The 14,449-nt window shown below is 35.3% G+C and overlaps 2 protein-coding genes across 3 annotated transcripts; one reads left to right on the top strand and one right to left on the bottom strand.

The window, feature by feature from the left end:
• Positions 1–108: 108 nt before the first annotated feature.
• On the top strand, positions 109–3,930 carry LOC113666021 (transmembrane emp24 domain-containing protein 1). The gene is made up of 3 exons (XM_027181767.2): positions 109–493; positions 1,778–2,059; positions 2,684–3,930. Exons 1-3 carry the CDS (start codon positions 323–325, stop codon positions 2,903–2,905), a joined length of 675 nt encoding a protein of 224 aa, XP_027037568.2. The 5' UTR covers positions 109–322; the 3' UTR covers positions 2,906–3,930.
• A 687-nt stretch (positions 3,931–4,617) lies between these two features.
• LOC113666020 (uncharacterized) lies at positions 4,618–11,884 on the bottom strand. 2 transcript variants are annotated; one of them, XM_027181765.2, is made up of 4 exons: positions 10,858–11,884; positions 10,720–10,762; positions 7,073–7,259; positions 4,618–6,518 (listed from the first exon to the last, which is right to left on the bottom strand). In XM_027181765.2, the coding sequence occupies exons 1-4, from the start codon at positions 11,436–11,438 to the stop codon at positions 6,121–6,123; spliced, it is 1,209 nt and encodes a 402-aa protein (XP_027037566.1). In that variant the 5' UTR covers positions 11,439–11,884; the 3' UTR covers positions 4,618–6,120. The 2 variants fall into 2 exon arrangements, with proteins under 2 accessions (XP_027037566.1, XP_027037567.1); XM_027181766.2 differs by having other exon boundaries at positions 4,618–6,515; positions 10,858–11,527.
• Between the last annotated feature and the right edge of the window lie 2,565 nt (positions 11,885–14,449).

Raw genomic sequence — 14,449 nt, 5'->3', positions numbered from 1 at the left:
AAATAAAAGATGCGTCTTGATACTGTTAAATATTTTCGAGTGGTCTAACTTTTTGGCCTCTGTTTGTAACGCATGCTATTGCGTGACATCTGTCACCACCCACATACTGCATGTACCCGCAACGCAACAGGTGTGCAGAGACTCTCGGGAAGGAAGTCTGGTATCATCTCTCGCAGGACACGTCCACGTAGATGTCTTCAATATGCAAAATGAGGAATCAGCCGTGTTAATTTACAAATACACGACTGAGATAGTCTAGTAATTGCTTTTCAGTTTGTAGATTTAATTCAGTTTGTTTGATTTTTTATCGTAGTTTTTCGGAATGCGTCGTTCAATTACTCGCATCTTGTTCGGCATATTTGTACAATGGCTCACTTTGCTACCCTTGTCCCAAGCGATGTTGAACGGGTTTACCACCATCGTAGAGGCAGGAAAAGTGAACTGCTTTTACGAGAATATGGAAGTTAATAAAACCTTGGAAATGGAATATCAGGTGAGAGTTATGAACTTAGGTATACCACTGTACATCGCATATTAGTGCAGTGTCCTATCTAAGGGTTTCGATAAAATACTTACTTTAAGTTCTCTTGTTAAACTTACAAAACACATAAGAACTGTTTAAAAGGCAGAATGAATTATCAGCACGTAAGCTTTATTCGAACGTGTTCGTGAAAATTTATCCCGACAGAAATTTTTTCACTGAAGGGACTTGATATTTCACGGTAAATCGCCTGCCTCTATTGGAAACTTAAACAATAATTTATCGGTACTCTGCCAGGCAACTGATGGCGTTCAGAAATATGAAATTTGTATTTCATTCTAGGAGCTTGAATTGAGCCAATGATGATAAGTGTTTCTCTAGAATTTGAATACCATTAGAAAATGAATATTATTAAAACTTCGTCTAATAATCATCACGTTCCGACCTTTGTGGAAAACAGCACAACATAGTCTCCTGGCTAAATTTGATATATTTCAATTTCTCTGCAATTAGACAGAGGCTTCACAATTTAACATCTATCCCAATTTCAACCTGCTGGCAGGCGAGGAAAACCTTAAATTAATTTCTCATTTGCTGAAAACAACAGGCTGGTAATGAATAAAGGGGGTTAGTTACTAAAGAGACTGTGGTGCTGTGCTAGTGGAAGTGTGACAAGATAATTTGGTTTTATCAACTAAGTTGATAGTGTAAATTGGCCACCATAAGGAGTTTCAAAGCTGACATTTAGAGCATTAGCCCTTCATCAGAGCAAAAGATGAAGGGCATTGATGTTGGCGTTGAAACTCTTTACATTATCAGCTCAGAATAATTTTCGTAATAAGATTTGTATTATGAGACAATACTTCAACATCATATTATTCAATTGGATTTAAAGAAGGAAATACAGACATATGGCCATAAGTTTCATGGGTGGATTGGTTAACCATATTTCTTAGGTATGAAGGCTGACCAGAAGCTCTGTTATACCAAGGATGGTAAAGTAAATTTCTTTGATTGAAGGCAAACAGACCTTTTATGCTGAAGAAAAATATAACCTGTTTTAGTTTCTTAATCATAATGATATTAACACTTTTACTATATTGCCACTTAAACAAAATTATGTAAGGTTTTCTCAGATGTCATGTTCTGTTATTTTGAATGGAAGCCTTTGAAAGATATACGACAAGTTTGTAAGAAGCCATTGCTAGGTGAAAGTGATAACAGATTTGGCTCACATGAAAACCATCTTATCCTTTGTGTTTTTATTTCATTTTTTTTCTTTCTGCAATTGCACAGGTGGTTGAAGGAGGGGGAGAAATGGACATTACCTTTCAAGTGATTTCTCCTAGTGGAGCACTGGTAGTGGATGATCAAAAGAAAACAGATGACTTACATACTGTCCAAGTAAATGAGAAAGGAGTATATGCATTCTGTTTTGATAATTCATTCAGTACACTGGCAGAGAAAACTGTCTATGCAGACTTAGGACTTGAAAGTGATGACATAGACAACTGGTTATCAGAGCTGGAGGGAGACAAAAGTATAGAAGACCAGCAGCTACAAGTTGAAAGTTTACGGGTATTGCTAATAAATATATGAGTTTACTTTACACAGTAAAATGTGCCTTTCAAAACTATGCATAGTGAGGCCATGTTGTATTGTCAGATTTCATGCAAGACTGGGAACTATTCATTTAAAATGTTCCAGAGTTTCCATGTTTGCACAAAACATTGGGCAAATTCTGAACATGAAATCCATTTAAACATTTAAATCTGATCCTTGTTAAGTTTGCATTTGATTCCATGTAATGCAGGGGGACAACTTTAGAGAGACTAGCACTCCATCTATAATTGGCTATAGTGCTGGTTGCTTCTTAATACAGAGTGCAGGATAGGCTCTGACAACTGAGCGAGTCACTCTTGTATGCAGGCTTTAGCTTTCTTTGTTAAACTGAGCTAGAATGGATGATGGATGTTTCAGTATTGGAAAACACATGTTGTAGATCAAAGTTAATTACAAGTCAGGGTGAGTTCAAGCAAGTCTGTCATATTGTCTCCCTAGTTCTACATTACCAAATCCATTACACAATGAAAAATCTAAACCCTAACCAGAGTTAAATAATTCATTCTAAGAGTATTTTTAACTCCAACCTACATATTTAAAGGCCTATGTTCATTAACCTTTGTATCCTTTTGTTGACAGACCACACTTGAGAATATAAAAATGCAGTTGGAGAAAGCTCAGGGTTACCAGACCTACCTTACAAAGAAGAATGTAAAGAGTCATTTTCTTGTAACTAGGAGTGGAAGTAGAGTGTTTTGGTGGTCTCTTGTACAAAGTGTTGCCCTTGTTGGAGTGGCTATATGCCAAGTATTAATTGTGAAGAATTTCTTTGGTACTAATAGTACTGGTCAAAGGATTTGAACATTTTTTTTTAGTTTATTCCGAGTTTTAGTGATGACCCCTCTACATTTGCAGTTTCTTTGGGGGTGAACACTGTTATCTTTACTGACTGTTTTCTCATTTGCTTTTGCTAAGTCTTGATATGAAGCTAGCTGATGACAGAAAAACACATCTTTTTCTTTCTAGAACAATTTTTTAAATAATATTTAGAGCTTTATATTGATGTCAGTAAAAAAATATCTTTTCACTACTAAATAATACAAGAGTTTCACTATCCAACTTGATGGTGGTGATGCCTTCTAGATACAGGACTTGAAACTTCCTGTGATCAAGTGTGGTTTGTTTTCTCTTGAACAGACTCTGAAGGAAAGATAACATTGTGTCTAGGTTAGTCCTGCAGAATGGCAGTGTAATCAGACTATCACCTTGACATGTTGCATACTGATGAAAATGTTTTCCCTGTTAAGGAGATTATGTAGCAAAATTGTCATGAACACAGATTGACTTACATGTAGGATTGCTCTTTTGTCTTGCAAATAAATGACATTAAAATAATTATTTTTAAAAAGTGGGGCAGACATTAAGTCAACATTTAACAACCAATGAATAAGCAGAGATATGAAGAGAAATTATGATAAGAAAGGAATGTAAACTGTGCTAGATCAGTAGTACAGACAGAAATACTTACAAATTTTCCTAACTGATATAAAGAAATCCCACCAGGAAGGTTTTACATTAACAAGTCTCTCTGCATCAAAGTTTGCACCATGAAATATGTGCCTCCTGAAGACATTATGACTTAATTGTGTAGAAAAACAAGTTGTTGGCTAAAGAATGTTATTTTGAGTAAAGTGGCATTTTGGACACATCTGTGCTCTTGAAACAATACAAAAGTTGTTTACCCAAATGTTTATTCATTATGCTACAAATTTCAAACTAAGCACTGAATGTAGTTATCAGCTTCCAATCAATTTAGCCTGTCGAATACTCCTTCAACATTTGATGTGAAGTAAGTCTACTTTATTAAAAATATTTTTTAAAGAAAATACTGACTATAACCTTTGTGATTTTAATGGAGCAAAAAAGCCCTTTATGAATTAAAAGTGTCGTGTTAATGGATGAAGTTCATGGAAATCTTGAGGAAATCAATAATTCCATTATCTAGGCATGGAAAACCAGACATTTGATTATGGGATTGTGGAAAATCATGGAGAATTCCTGAAGATGATAGTTTTGAGATTGGTCTAGGGATAATGCCTTCATAGTGTGAATTTTTTGGCATAATTTCAAATTTACTTTTTTTATGGCAAGTTATGGAGAACATCAAAAAAAGTCATTGAAATGATCATAGAAAGTCGTAGACTTTAACAAATTTGTAAGATTAAGAACTCAATCCTGGTTACCATATTAGAATTTTCACCTTCCCTATTTCCTTTTTGGTAATAAAGGAGAAATTCTGGTATTTCAATTTCTATTTCATACTTCAATTCCTTGAATAAGCAAATGTATTCAAAAATTCCAGCTTCAAGGAAAGGTGCTTATTGGGAGGATGGCACTTAACAAGTATTCTCTTGTACTGATTCTGCTGTAAAGTGGCAACAGAAGTTTTGCTTTTGTGACCTGACTATTTAAGAAAGTAGGAGGAGGGGAAGGGTGGTTACTTGAGGGAAGGCATTTATTTATTCCAGGAAATACAGTTCAATTGATTCTGGTACACAAAACTGAGGAAACAGTTTGAGATTTTGAGCTTCTCTTTATTGACAGAGCTGAAGCATATCTGCCCACTGCCTTGCATACCATAATGCCCTACAACTTTTAAATCTGCAATACGATTAGTTCACTAAAGAAATGATCTTATTTACAAGTTGTACATTGACCATATATTATTATTATTAATCATTATTATCAATTTCCACTACATCTTTTGACTGATCGTATTTTAGTAACATTATCAGTCCCAAAGATGAGCACAAGTTTCACATGACATCAGTACATAATATTATGTCAGCACTTGAAAGAAAATGTACCTCTAGTGTAACAAAATAAATACTAGCTACAAATTTAAATTAGTGGTGAATCTACTGTACAAATGTTTGCCTATTGAATGTATTTTGTGTGAAGTGATGTTTTAGTGCTCCTAAGCTAAATATTGGTTCTATATACAATAACTCGGGGATGTTATCTTTGACAATGTCATTTTGTGATGGTACAAAGAGGTTAAAGCATTACTTACTAATCATGATATTTGAGGACCCAGAGATTAAAGTTACAAATCAATGGATGCATTAAATTCCCAGAGTAAAAAACAGACTTCAATCTTTTCATGCGACTATGAGTTATGTTTATACACTTGTGAGATAGTGAAAGAGTGGTTCATTATGCAGACAAATTCTTTTGAACTAATGATTAACTTAATTTTCATCACAACCAAGAACCTCAAGACTACAAAAAAAAAAAAGAAAAATGCAAACTTTAAGTTTACAAGAGAGGAACAAAGATACAACACTGAATGTTGTACACAACACCTCATTCTCCCACTCGTCACCCATTCAAGTCTTGTTAATTAAAAGAAATCAGCTACAATAAGTATTAGCGGTGTTATTACCAATAAAATATTATAAATATACATGTACAAATACTAAATGCAATATAAACACACAGATACAACATAATAAAAGGTTTAAGTGCATATACAAAGCATGCAATTATTGCTTAAACAATCTTCAACATTATGACTGCAGACCACAGTTTTAAAACAAATAATCTAAGAAATAATTTGAAATATTTAGAGAAAATGGAATATTTAATATTAATACCTCGAAAGATATGCAACCATATGTAAAAGCATTGACAGTTTTTGCAGGGTTTTGGGGGTTTTAAGAGAGAATTGTGGTGTCCAAGGGTGATAAATACTTCTTTATCAGAAAGTCAAACTTTGTAGCATATATTTGTTCCCTTAAGGTTCATTGCCAACATTGCAGATCTTAAAGATAAAAAGTTATGTACTGATCTTTATGTTTATGGACAGAAAACCCTGTAAAGTGTGTTTTTGAAGTATTGCTTCTTCAATTCCAAATATTTGATAAAAAAGGAAAAACATCTACATCATGTATTTTCACCTCACTTAAGAATGCATTTACATTTCAATATAGAGAAGACTTAAAGAAATTTATGGTCTCTGTATGGTAATTAAACAAATTATTTTTTCAATAAGTCCTAACTAAATCTATGATAAATCAAAAACCCACATTGATATGTTGTGGTTGCAAGCTGTAGTACTGAGACACCATTGGAAGTGGGATGTCAAAATCTTGCCCATCACTATTAACAAAGTATTGCGCAGAATTTTCCATTTCTACCGTGGTTGTGATTGGATCGCATCCATGAATGCCACTGATTGGCTGTGTTGACATTGGCAAGGTTGTACAAGTGCTGAGTGTTGGATCAAGTGGGAGTTCGGTGCTTTGAGAGATGATGTCATCCCAATCCAGTACTTCATTTTGTTGAATTTCTTGAATCAAATCATTGCCAAATAGTTCCTTGGCGGCATCTGCTGCTGCTATGTCTTCACAATTTTCTGATTGAATCAGCTCTGGAGAATTTTCCAAGTCCTCACTTGAGATGGATAACTCTTCTAGGGAAAACATAAGAAAATTAAACTCAGAAAAAATTTCCTAAAAATAGCAACTAATTCTAATCAAACAACATATCAGGAGGGAGAAAGTCAAAGTTGATACATTTCTCCCAACAGACAAACTTACTTGCTCATGATAGAGCATTCCTCTACAGTTACTAACTTGGCTAGCCAGTGTTACTTTAGCTTGAGAATAATTGTTTTAGTCACAAGTAATTGCTTACTCTAGAACATTTGTTTTATTTCTAGAAAAATTCAATTTCAGCATTATTTTTGACTCAAACATTAACTTAAAGGTCATGAAATTATAGGAAATGGTCTAAGTTCAAGATGCTCTTGACTGTGAAACAAATTCCCCTTTTCAGTTCCATAGAATATGTTTAACCAACAGAATCCTACAAGCATGTACACAATATTGATGCCTATGCTTCTTGTCGTTTTTTGAAAAGTACACTTTTGACCAGTTGTAAAGGGTATGAAAATAGTAGAAAAGCATATCATTGGTAGAGTGTAAAGAGAAAGAGAAAACACTGCTTTGTTAAGTCCTCACATACCTGGATTTGCCATGCTTGCTCTAATAGCTTCAGCATGTTTTTTCTTCCATTTTCTTATTTCCTTATCCATTTGTTCACGTCTCTCAGGTTTTAATGACCACAGGCATCCTTTTCTCTGAGAGGCACCTTGAGGCCTTTCCAGCTTACAAAATGCCTTGTTCAATGAGAGATTGTGCCGCACAGAATTCTGAAAAGAAGTAGCAACTTGCATTAAAACCAGGTCCTACATGACATTTTTATTGTGAGTGGAAAAAAAACTGAGAGGTGTTTAGAGTAGAACTTTGATTACAAACAAATGATTCATGGTTTTTAATTCAAAACCTTGCAGTAATGTAGGAAAAATAATATCTAGTTTGAAACATAAAGATATGATGGGGAAAGCTTGTATGCTGAAAAATCTGTAGAACCTTACAACTGTATTCAAAATACAGCTTGGATGAATGAAGTACATTTTTAACTTGCAACAAGGTATTTCTGATAGAATTCCTAACATAATTCAGTTTTTTAAATACTTGTAAGAATCTTGACATCTCGTGGTGAAATCTCTCCAAAGATTCTCAAAAGGTCTGGTTTGAATTTCATTGATGTGCTTAGATCATTACAAGCTTTTCAATACAAGTCAAAGTAATTGTAAAGTGTTATACTCAACACTCTGATAAAATAAAACCTTACAAATAATTTTAGTGACAGTGATTTGCTAATTAGTAGTCATAAGCACTAACAAAACACTCCCAGTGCTTTCTTAAACATCAGAATGCTTGCCTTAATCAAGCTGACATTATTTTAAATCAACAGCTATGTCCCTATAGATTCTTATCTAGTGTAGAAAATGTTGTAATGTTTATATCTTAATCAAACCCATAAGAAGTACCAGAGCAAATTTAACAATGGTGAGAATTTTGAACTACACTGAAATTTGCTGTGTCTTCGAGGACATAATTTTCCAATGTAATCTCTTATATGTGTTTGTCTACTTTGTATAAATGTTAAACTGTGGTTAAATAACTATTGCACTGGTTTGAAATGTTGTAAACTGATGAAAAGTAAATGGAACAAACATTCAGTCTGACTAACATAGTTGCACTCAGATTTCTACATTAAGTGGAATGTAACATCATTAAAAAAAATAGCCCAACTCAAAGATCTGCCTCATGCAAGAAAAAAATTGTTCACAAACTGTGAATTCTGCAAAATTCTATAGGTCTGTACTAAATCAAGGAATAACTGCAGAAAAATTTTCTTCCAATTGAGAAATTTTCTAACAACAAGTCCATTTACACTGAATCCCCTCTCAAGAGTTGTTTGAATGTGAGAGAGACCATGAAAATTGAGATATTTAATTGAAAAGTATAGCATGAAACCTTTCCTCTCGTAGAAATCACTGCAAATTGAGGTGTGGTTCACGAAAATCATACATTATTAATTGGTCACTTGGGGAAGATTAACTTCCTTAGTAGAAAAAAATTAAGTGTCATATTTCAATTTCCACGACATAGGAAGGAATAACTTAACATCATTTACTGCTTGAAAATAATTTTGAAGAATTTCGTTAACGCAATATGGTCTGACAAAAACTCACAAATGCATACAGGTCGAACAAATTCAATTTCAAAATAGGAACTTCAATTCAAAACACTGATGCAAAAAAAAATTAAAATAGAGAGACTTTATCGCACATATTTTTTTACCAGCAAGAAATTATCTGTCATCAACTTTTATGGGAATGAAAAATAGATTCATTTTCAAGCATGATAATTTGCACGCACCTGAATATCGTAACGTATTCCTTTTGTAAATAATATATTTTTCTTTTTGATGTCATATATTTTTGCAAGACATCCCAAAACAAAATAGAATGTTACAAACAAACTACTGCGAGGGAGATGAAAACACTGCAATTAATTCCTGGAAAGGATAAATTTGCATTGGAGAGTGTTTCAAAACCAAATTTCCCACTGGGTACAATTTCGAAACGTTCTTTCAACAATTACGTCAAAAAATTCTTATTATGCTGATGAACGAAAAATCATGTCATCTTCGTTGGACAATTTAGAACAAGGAAAAGATAAAAAGGAAAAGACTAAGCCTTAAAAATTATAGAAAGTGTCGCCATCATGACAAAATAGACGTGGATTATTTATTCGTTTAGATTTCTAAGATAGATTTTAAAGTGCAAGTTGTAGCAAATACAATGTTTGAAATCAGCTGAAACTTTACGCCTTTCATTTCCAGTGAATCTCAAAAATGTTATCGCTTTACTGAAGGGTTGGAGAAGAGGAAGGAAAAAAGGAAATTGCGAAGTACTATTGCTGCACTACGAACCTCAATTAGAATGAACATTAATTATTCACAGTAGCAACCACCTGTTGGAGGAGAACTTTCAAGAAGAAATATTTTTTAAAAATCATTGTCAAAGATACTTTTCGTAGGGTCAAGATTTTACTTTGTTCGCGGTAGGATCCATTAAGCTTTTAGTCTGCTAGTTATGCGAATGATTCACCACACTGAAGCGAAATTTACGGGGACAATTCATTTCAAAATGAATTTAGTTACAATATTTCGGGTGGAGTTGAATTACCATATCGTCGATCTCGCTCGCTCATGCCGAAGAGGGCTTCGATTTCCAGGGTTCCGTCACTATTTCATCGTAAAACAGATCAGGATCACAACGAATAGTTCAAGAGATGGAAGGAATTAAATGGCCAATTGTTTTCTGACCACCCATAAATAAAGTTATAGCCCCACCCTTTGTATCGCAATATTCGCATTTCAGTAATGGCTGAATCTCGCAAAATTCGAGGGATCCGCAAACTCTGTATTTTACACCAGAGTATCTTGATTCAACTGCACGTTATGTCGTTCATCTATCGCAAAACCTAGCTGAAATATTTGTGAAATAATCGGGTACGAATTTCTACGCAGGTTCATAATATTCACGATCTGATTTTACAAGGATGGCGCGCGATGAAGGTTCATTCTGAATTCATTTTGACATGCCCTCTTGGTCGACAGTTTCCTCAACAATTCATTACTTTGCCTTGATTTAGTTATGTCAATTTTCACCCATAAATAGAACTCCGATCAAGCAAACTTTACGTTGGCCACAATCCTCAGTTGCAACACTTCCTAGTCGAACAACATTGAGTCCATTGTGTTACATCCTACTCAATAAACACTAGCATTACTCGTGTCATGAAAGCGAATGAAATGCAATGAAAATACCACACCGCTGTCAAATTTTTTCCTTCTTCGTTGAAAATTCCATTTTTTGAAAGAACATATTTGAGAATCGAAGTTTAATTCGCAAAACGATCGACAACTAGATAATATTTTGTACATGACTTCAATCGCTGTCAGCTGTTCGGAACCCATTGTAATGCAGCAAAGAAAACCATTCAAGTGCCAAATTTCAGGAAACCGTTGAGATAACGACAGAAAAGTTTTTAAGAAGTTTGCCCAGAGCTTCCGAAGATTTTATCTGACGTTACAAATATCACAAGCTAGACCAATTTTTGGAGAGAATTTTTCAGAAGGAAAGCGATTGTAGTTGTGTAACGTGAACCGTTACAACCACCATGTTTTTAAATTCAAAATTCGCAGGTACCGGCCATGCGAAGAATGGATTCGATAAAAACATTAACACTCACCTTCCATCCATCTGGAGCTGTCTTGAAATACGGAAATTTTCCCCTATAGAAAGCAAAACAAAGCAAATTTCAAAAGCCGTTGCGGATATTAGTCTAATAATTTGCCATGCTCCATTTCAGGCGCCAAATGAAACTTACATCATGAACTTGTAGATTTCACTGACTGGGAGTGTGCCTGAATCGCTGTTCTTCAAAGCCATAGCGATTAAACAAGAATATGAAAACAGAGGCTTCGGGTAGGCTTTATCCTGTGATTTTAAGCTATCTTTCAAGCCATTTTTCTGGTTGTGCTGGTGGATTTTGGGCTTCGAATCAGTCGCACGTGCCTGCAAAATCTGAGGAGGTGGAACTGCAGTAACGTTGACTTGAGTGTGTACTTGGGACATGGAAACTTGTTGCTGATTTGGCCACTGTACTGGTAAAGCAGTATTAGGATCAACCATAACTTGTTTCTCGCTTGCAGAGCCTTTTTCCATGGGTATACTAACGCTTTGTAGCCATTGCAAGTTTGTTAAATCGGCCGCGGGATGGCATTCCGTTCTGGGCCTTTCATGCTTTACTGTCAACTGCTGTATATCTTGAAAGATACCCTGCTCCTGCAATTGAAACAATGGATCGTTCAAATTAAAATCCATTTCCCGGCTATCGCAATCCACCATTTCGTGCAGCGAGAGCGAATCCGGAGTATCGTAGAATGCTTGTTGAAAGCTGTTCATCATTTTGGAAGAACTAGTTCAAAAATTTTCTCAAGCGAATGATGAGAACAGAACTTTACTTCGATGTGAATCAGTTACTGGCTGTTCGGATCGAACGAACCAGACAGTCCTGATTGGCTGAATTCAAGCGGTCTTCTAAGTGATTGGTTGTCACGAAAAACAACCCCCTGAGGTCTGATCCATATATGGCCAAGTTACTACTTTCGGTTCTTACAAATTCTTTCGGTATGATCTGTTCAACCACCAGTAATTTGCGCAAAGAACACCTCCGCAAATGTGTTAAAATACTAGTACTGCACGGTCAGATGCCTTGACCGGTAACTTGCAACGTTTAGTTAACATTTCGCGCTTAATTTGTGTATATTTTCGCTGCTGAAATGAAATACAATTGACGGAAATCCGTGCTTACTAGAGCGAATCAACGTTTCTTGTTGTATTGTGGTTGGAATGTTGACAGCCGACCCCACCCACGTTTTCTTTCGCGCCGAAGTGATTTGCATAAGAATAAATTAGGATACGTTAAGAGAATTATCGAATTTAGGAATCGTCATCCGCCTTTGCTGAATCAATGATTCATCGTCCAAATCCCTGTCTTGTGTGTCGTCGACGTTTACCATAGTAACGAAAAAACCAGCAAATATTGAATATTTTCAAGGGAAATTCTAGGAGTTTTTCTTTTCGTTAGTTTCGCGCGTTCGCCGAGTCAGTGAAAAGAAATGAACCTCAGTGAGAAAGAGGAAGAGATTGCGAAATTTCGAGAAAAACAATGCTTTAAAAAACGGTCTTCGTAATGCTAAAAATAAGGCAATCCTATAGATTTTTTCATGCTTTTGTATATTCTTAATTTTTTAAATGATGTTTACCGGTCGATCTTGTCCTTTAGGTAAAAATTTAATCGCCACAACTGAAGACAATTCGGTACCTTTGAACAGAAGAGAAAGATCGTAAAAACCGCCGTGATGTTTGCACTTTAGCCGCTCTTCTTTTTGCCACACTTGCGGTATGAACCTCGCGGCTGAACAAAGCGAGAAAAAAAAAACAGTCGCGGCACCATGTTTTTCAATAAAAGTGTGTCCTTTCTAAATGCGCGTGCCACCGAATGAAAACTCGCGATAAGGGGTCCTACTTCAAAGCCAAGTTTAGCTCGACAAATGTGTTTGAATACAAAAGGAACTTTTGAATAGCACAGGCGAGGATTACTCGTGTTGTAACGGCGCCGGTCTCAAATCTTCCGATATTTTATTCGTTTTTTCCAGTTCCTTTTTATGCTTTCTCGGATTACTTCGCCAAAACTTACACAAATGAAGCTGGCAAATTATCAAGTTTTATTGTTTGATTCTTTCAATTCTCTCTACGTGATATGTTAGGCTTATTTTATTTTTCTCATCTTTCGAGCCAAAATAAGAGAATGCAACAGGTGTTTTTTTCGATCTTCTGATAGATCGATATTTGAATAATTATATTGAAAACTGATAAAACACTGAAATTCTTCCTTTTAATTTTTTTTAAGCCCTAAGGATCAAATGCACTCTTCTTTTTCACGGAAGGGAGGGAAAGTTTTTTTTTTGCAATACCCAAACTCGCTGCGAAATTTGGAAAATTTCTTTTCTAAAATACGTTATGAGGTATGCAAATCAAGACCATTTTGCAGATATTTCTGAAGGCAAAAAAACTTAAACAACCAGTAAAAGTGTGAAAACTTGACTGAATTGTGGCCAAAAACTTAAGAGGAGACGCCCATGGTTTTAAAGGTGAGCCAGAGGAGGGGATGAAGTTTGTGGGAGCATTTCCCATTGAATATTTTTGTGTTAATTTATCTTATTAATTTTCCCCAGCTTTTTTTTTTTTTTTCTTTGACGGTTTTTTTTTTGGAGCAGAAAGCTATCCAAATGGAAGTTTCCCACACGAGTTGAACTCGATTGATAAAACTCAACGGCTCCGGCGGATTCATGCGAAGATGGTTATTTGACACTTCTCAGTTGCTTATTTTCTATTATCGATTGAATACCAAAAATTTAATTTTTTCATGTCGAGAATGGAATATTTCAACATTCCTTCAAGACCAAGAGAATATCAACAGTTGATATTCTCTTGTTTAAGACTTAACTGTAAAATTGCTATAAATGAATCTACACCATCATGCATAAAATAGAAAAAGCCGCGATCAAATGAAACTCGAAACCTCCCCTATGAGCAGGACAATCAGCCGATGTGCTAACAAATGATACACCAATTTGAAAGCTGTTTTCTTGTGGCTGCGCCACAAATGGAATCGCAGCAGAATACGAATTGTCTACCTGCATATAACACGGATCTCTACTCAGCAGGACTAGTAATGAATTATAGAGTTGTTGATCGGTACCTGTTGAATACTGAAGAATAATTCATTTCTGAACCAACAGACTGCATTCAACAGGTGACAGACAGGTGCCAGTTGGACGAACATTAAGCTGGCTTTTTCATTATTATTACTCTAATCGAATTTTAGATTCGCCGAACAACTTCGTTACTAGTAAAAACAGATTTTAAAAGTCTCCCATTTACAGCTGAACTGGTCGATTTTGGTTTAAAGTACTAATCATTTGTAAGATAAAGTGATGCTCATGATATCACATCTTTCGTGCGCCATTATCCGGATATTACAGACTGGCAACTTAATACCCTGTAAAACCGGTCAGTAATTATGAACGGCTGTAATTCCTCTTTTGAAAAATTGCCAATGTCTTAAGTTCATGAAGTGATGAATAGTGGGAGATAAAGTTATGACGCTACGAGTTTGAGAGAAACATATAAAGATGTTTCTTTTTTTCTTGCGCGCGTTATATGGAAAAAATTACAGTTTCTCGTCAACAAGAGAATATCAATATTCTCTTCTTGTGAACGGACAACCCTACCCACGATCAGCTTGAAGGTAAAATTCTGCTTTTACGTGTGAAAATGAGCCTCTATGCAAACTGCTGAATTAACACAGTCTTGAGAGAGGCCAGCTCCAGATCTAGGCATTACCAAGAGAG

This window comes from Pocillopora damicornis, chromosome 3 (genome assembly GCF_964200805.1).
Source record: "Pocillopora damicornis chromosome 3, jaPocDami1.2, whole genome shotgun sequence".
NCBI classification, from domain to species: Eukaryota; Metazoa; Cnidaria; class Anthozoa; order Scleractinia; family Pocilloporidae; genus Pocillopora; species Pocillopora damicornis.
Note: the sequence above shows the minus strand (reverse complement) of the source record. Positions and strands in the feature narration are given on the sequence as shown.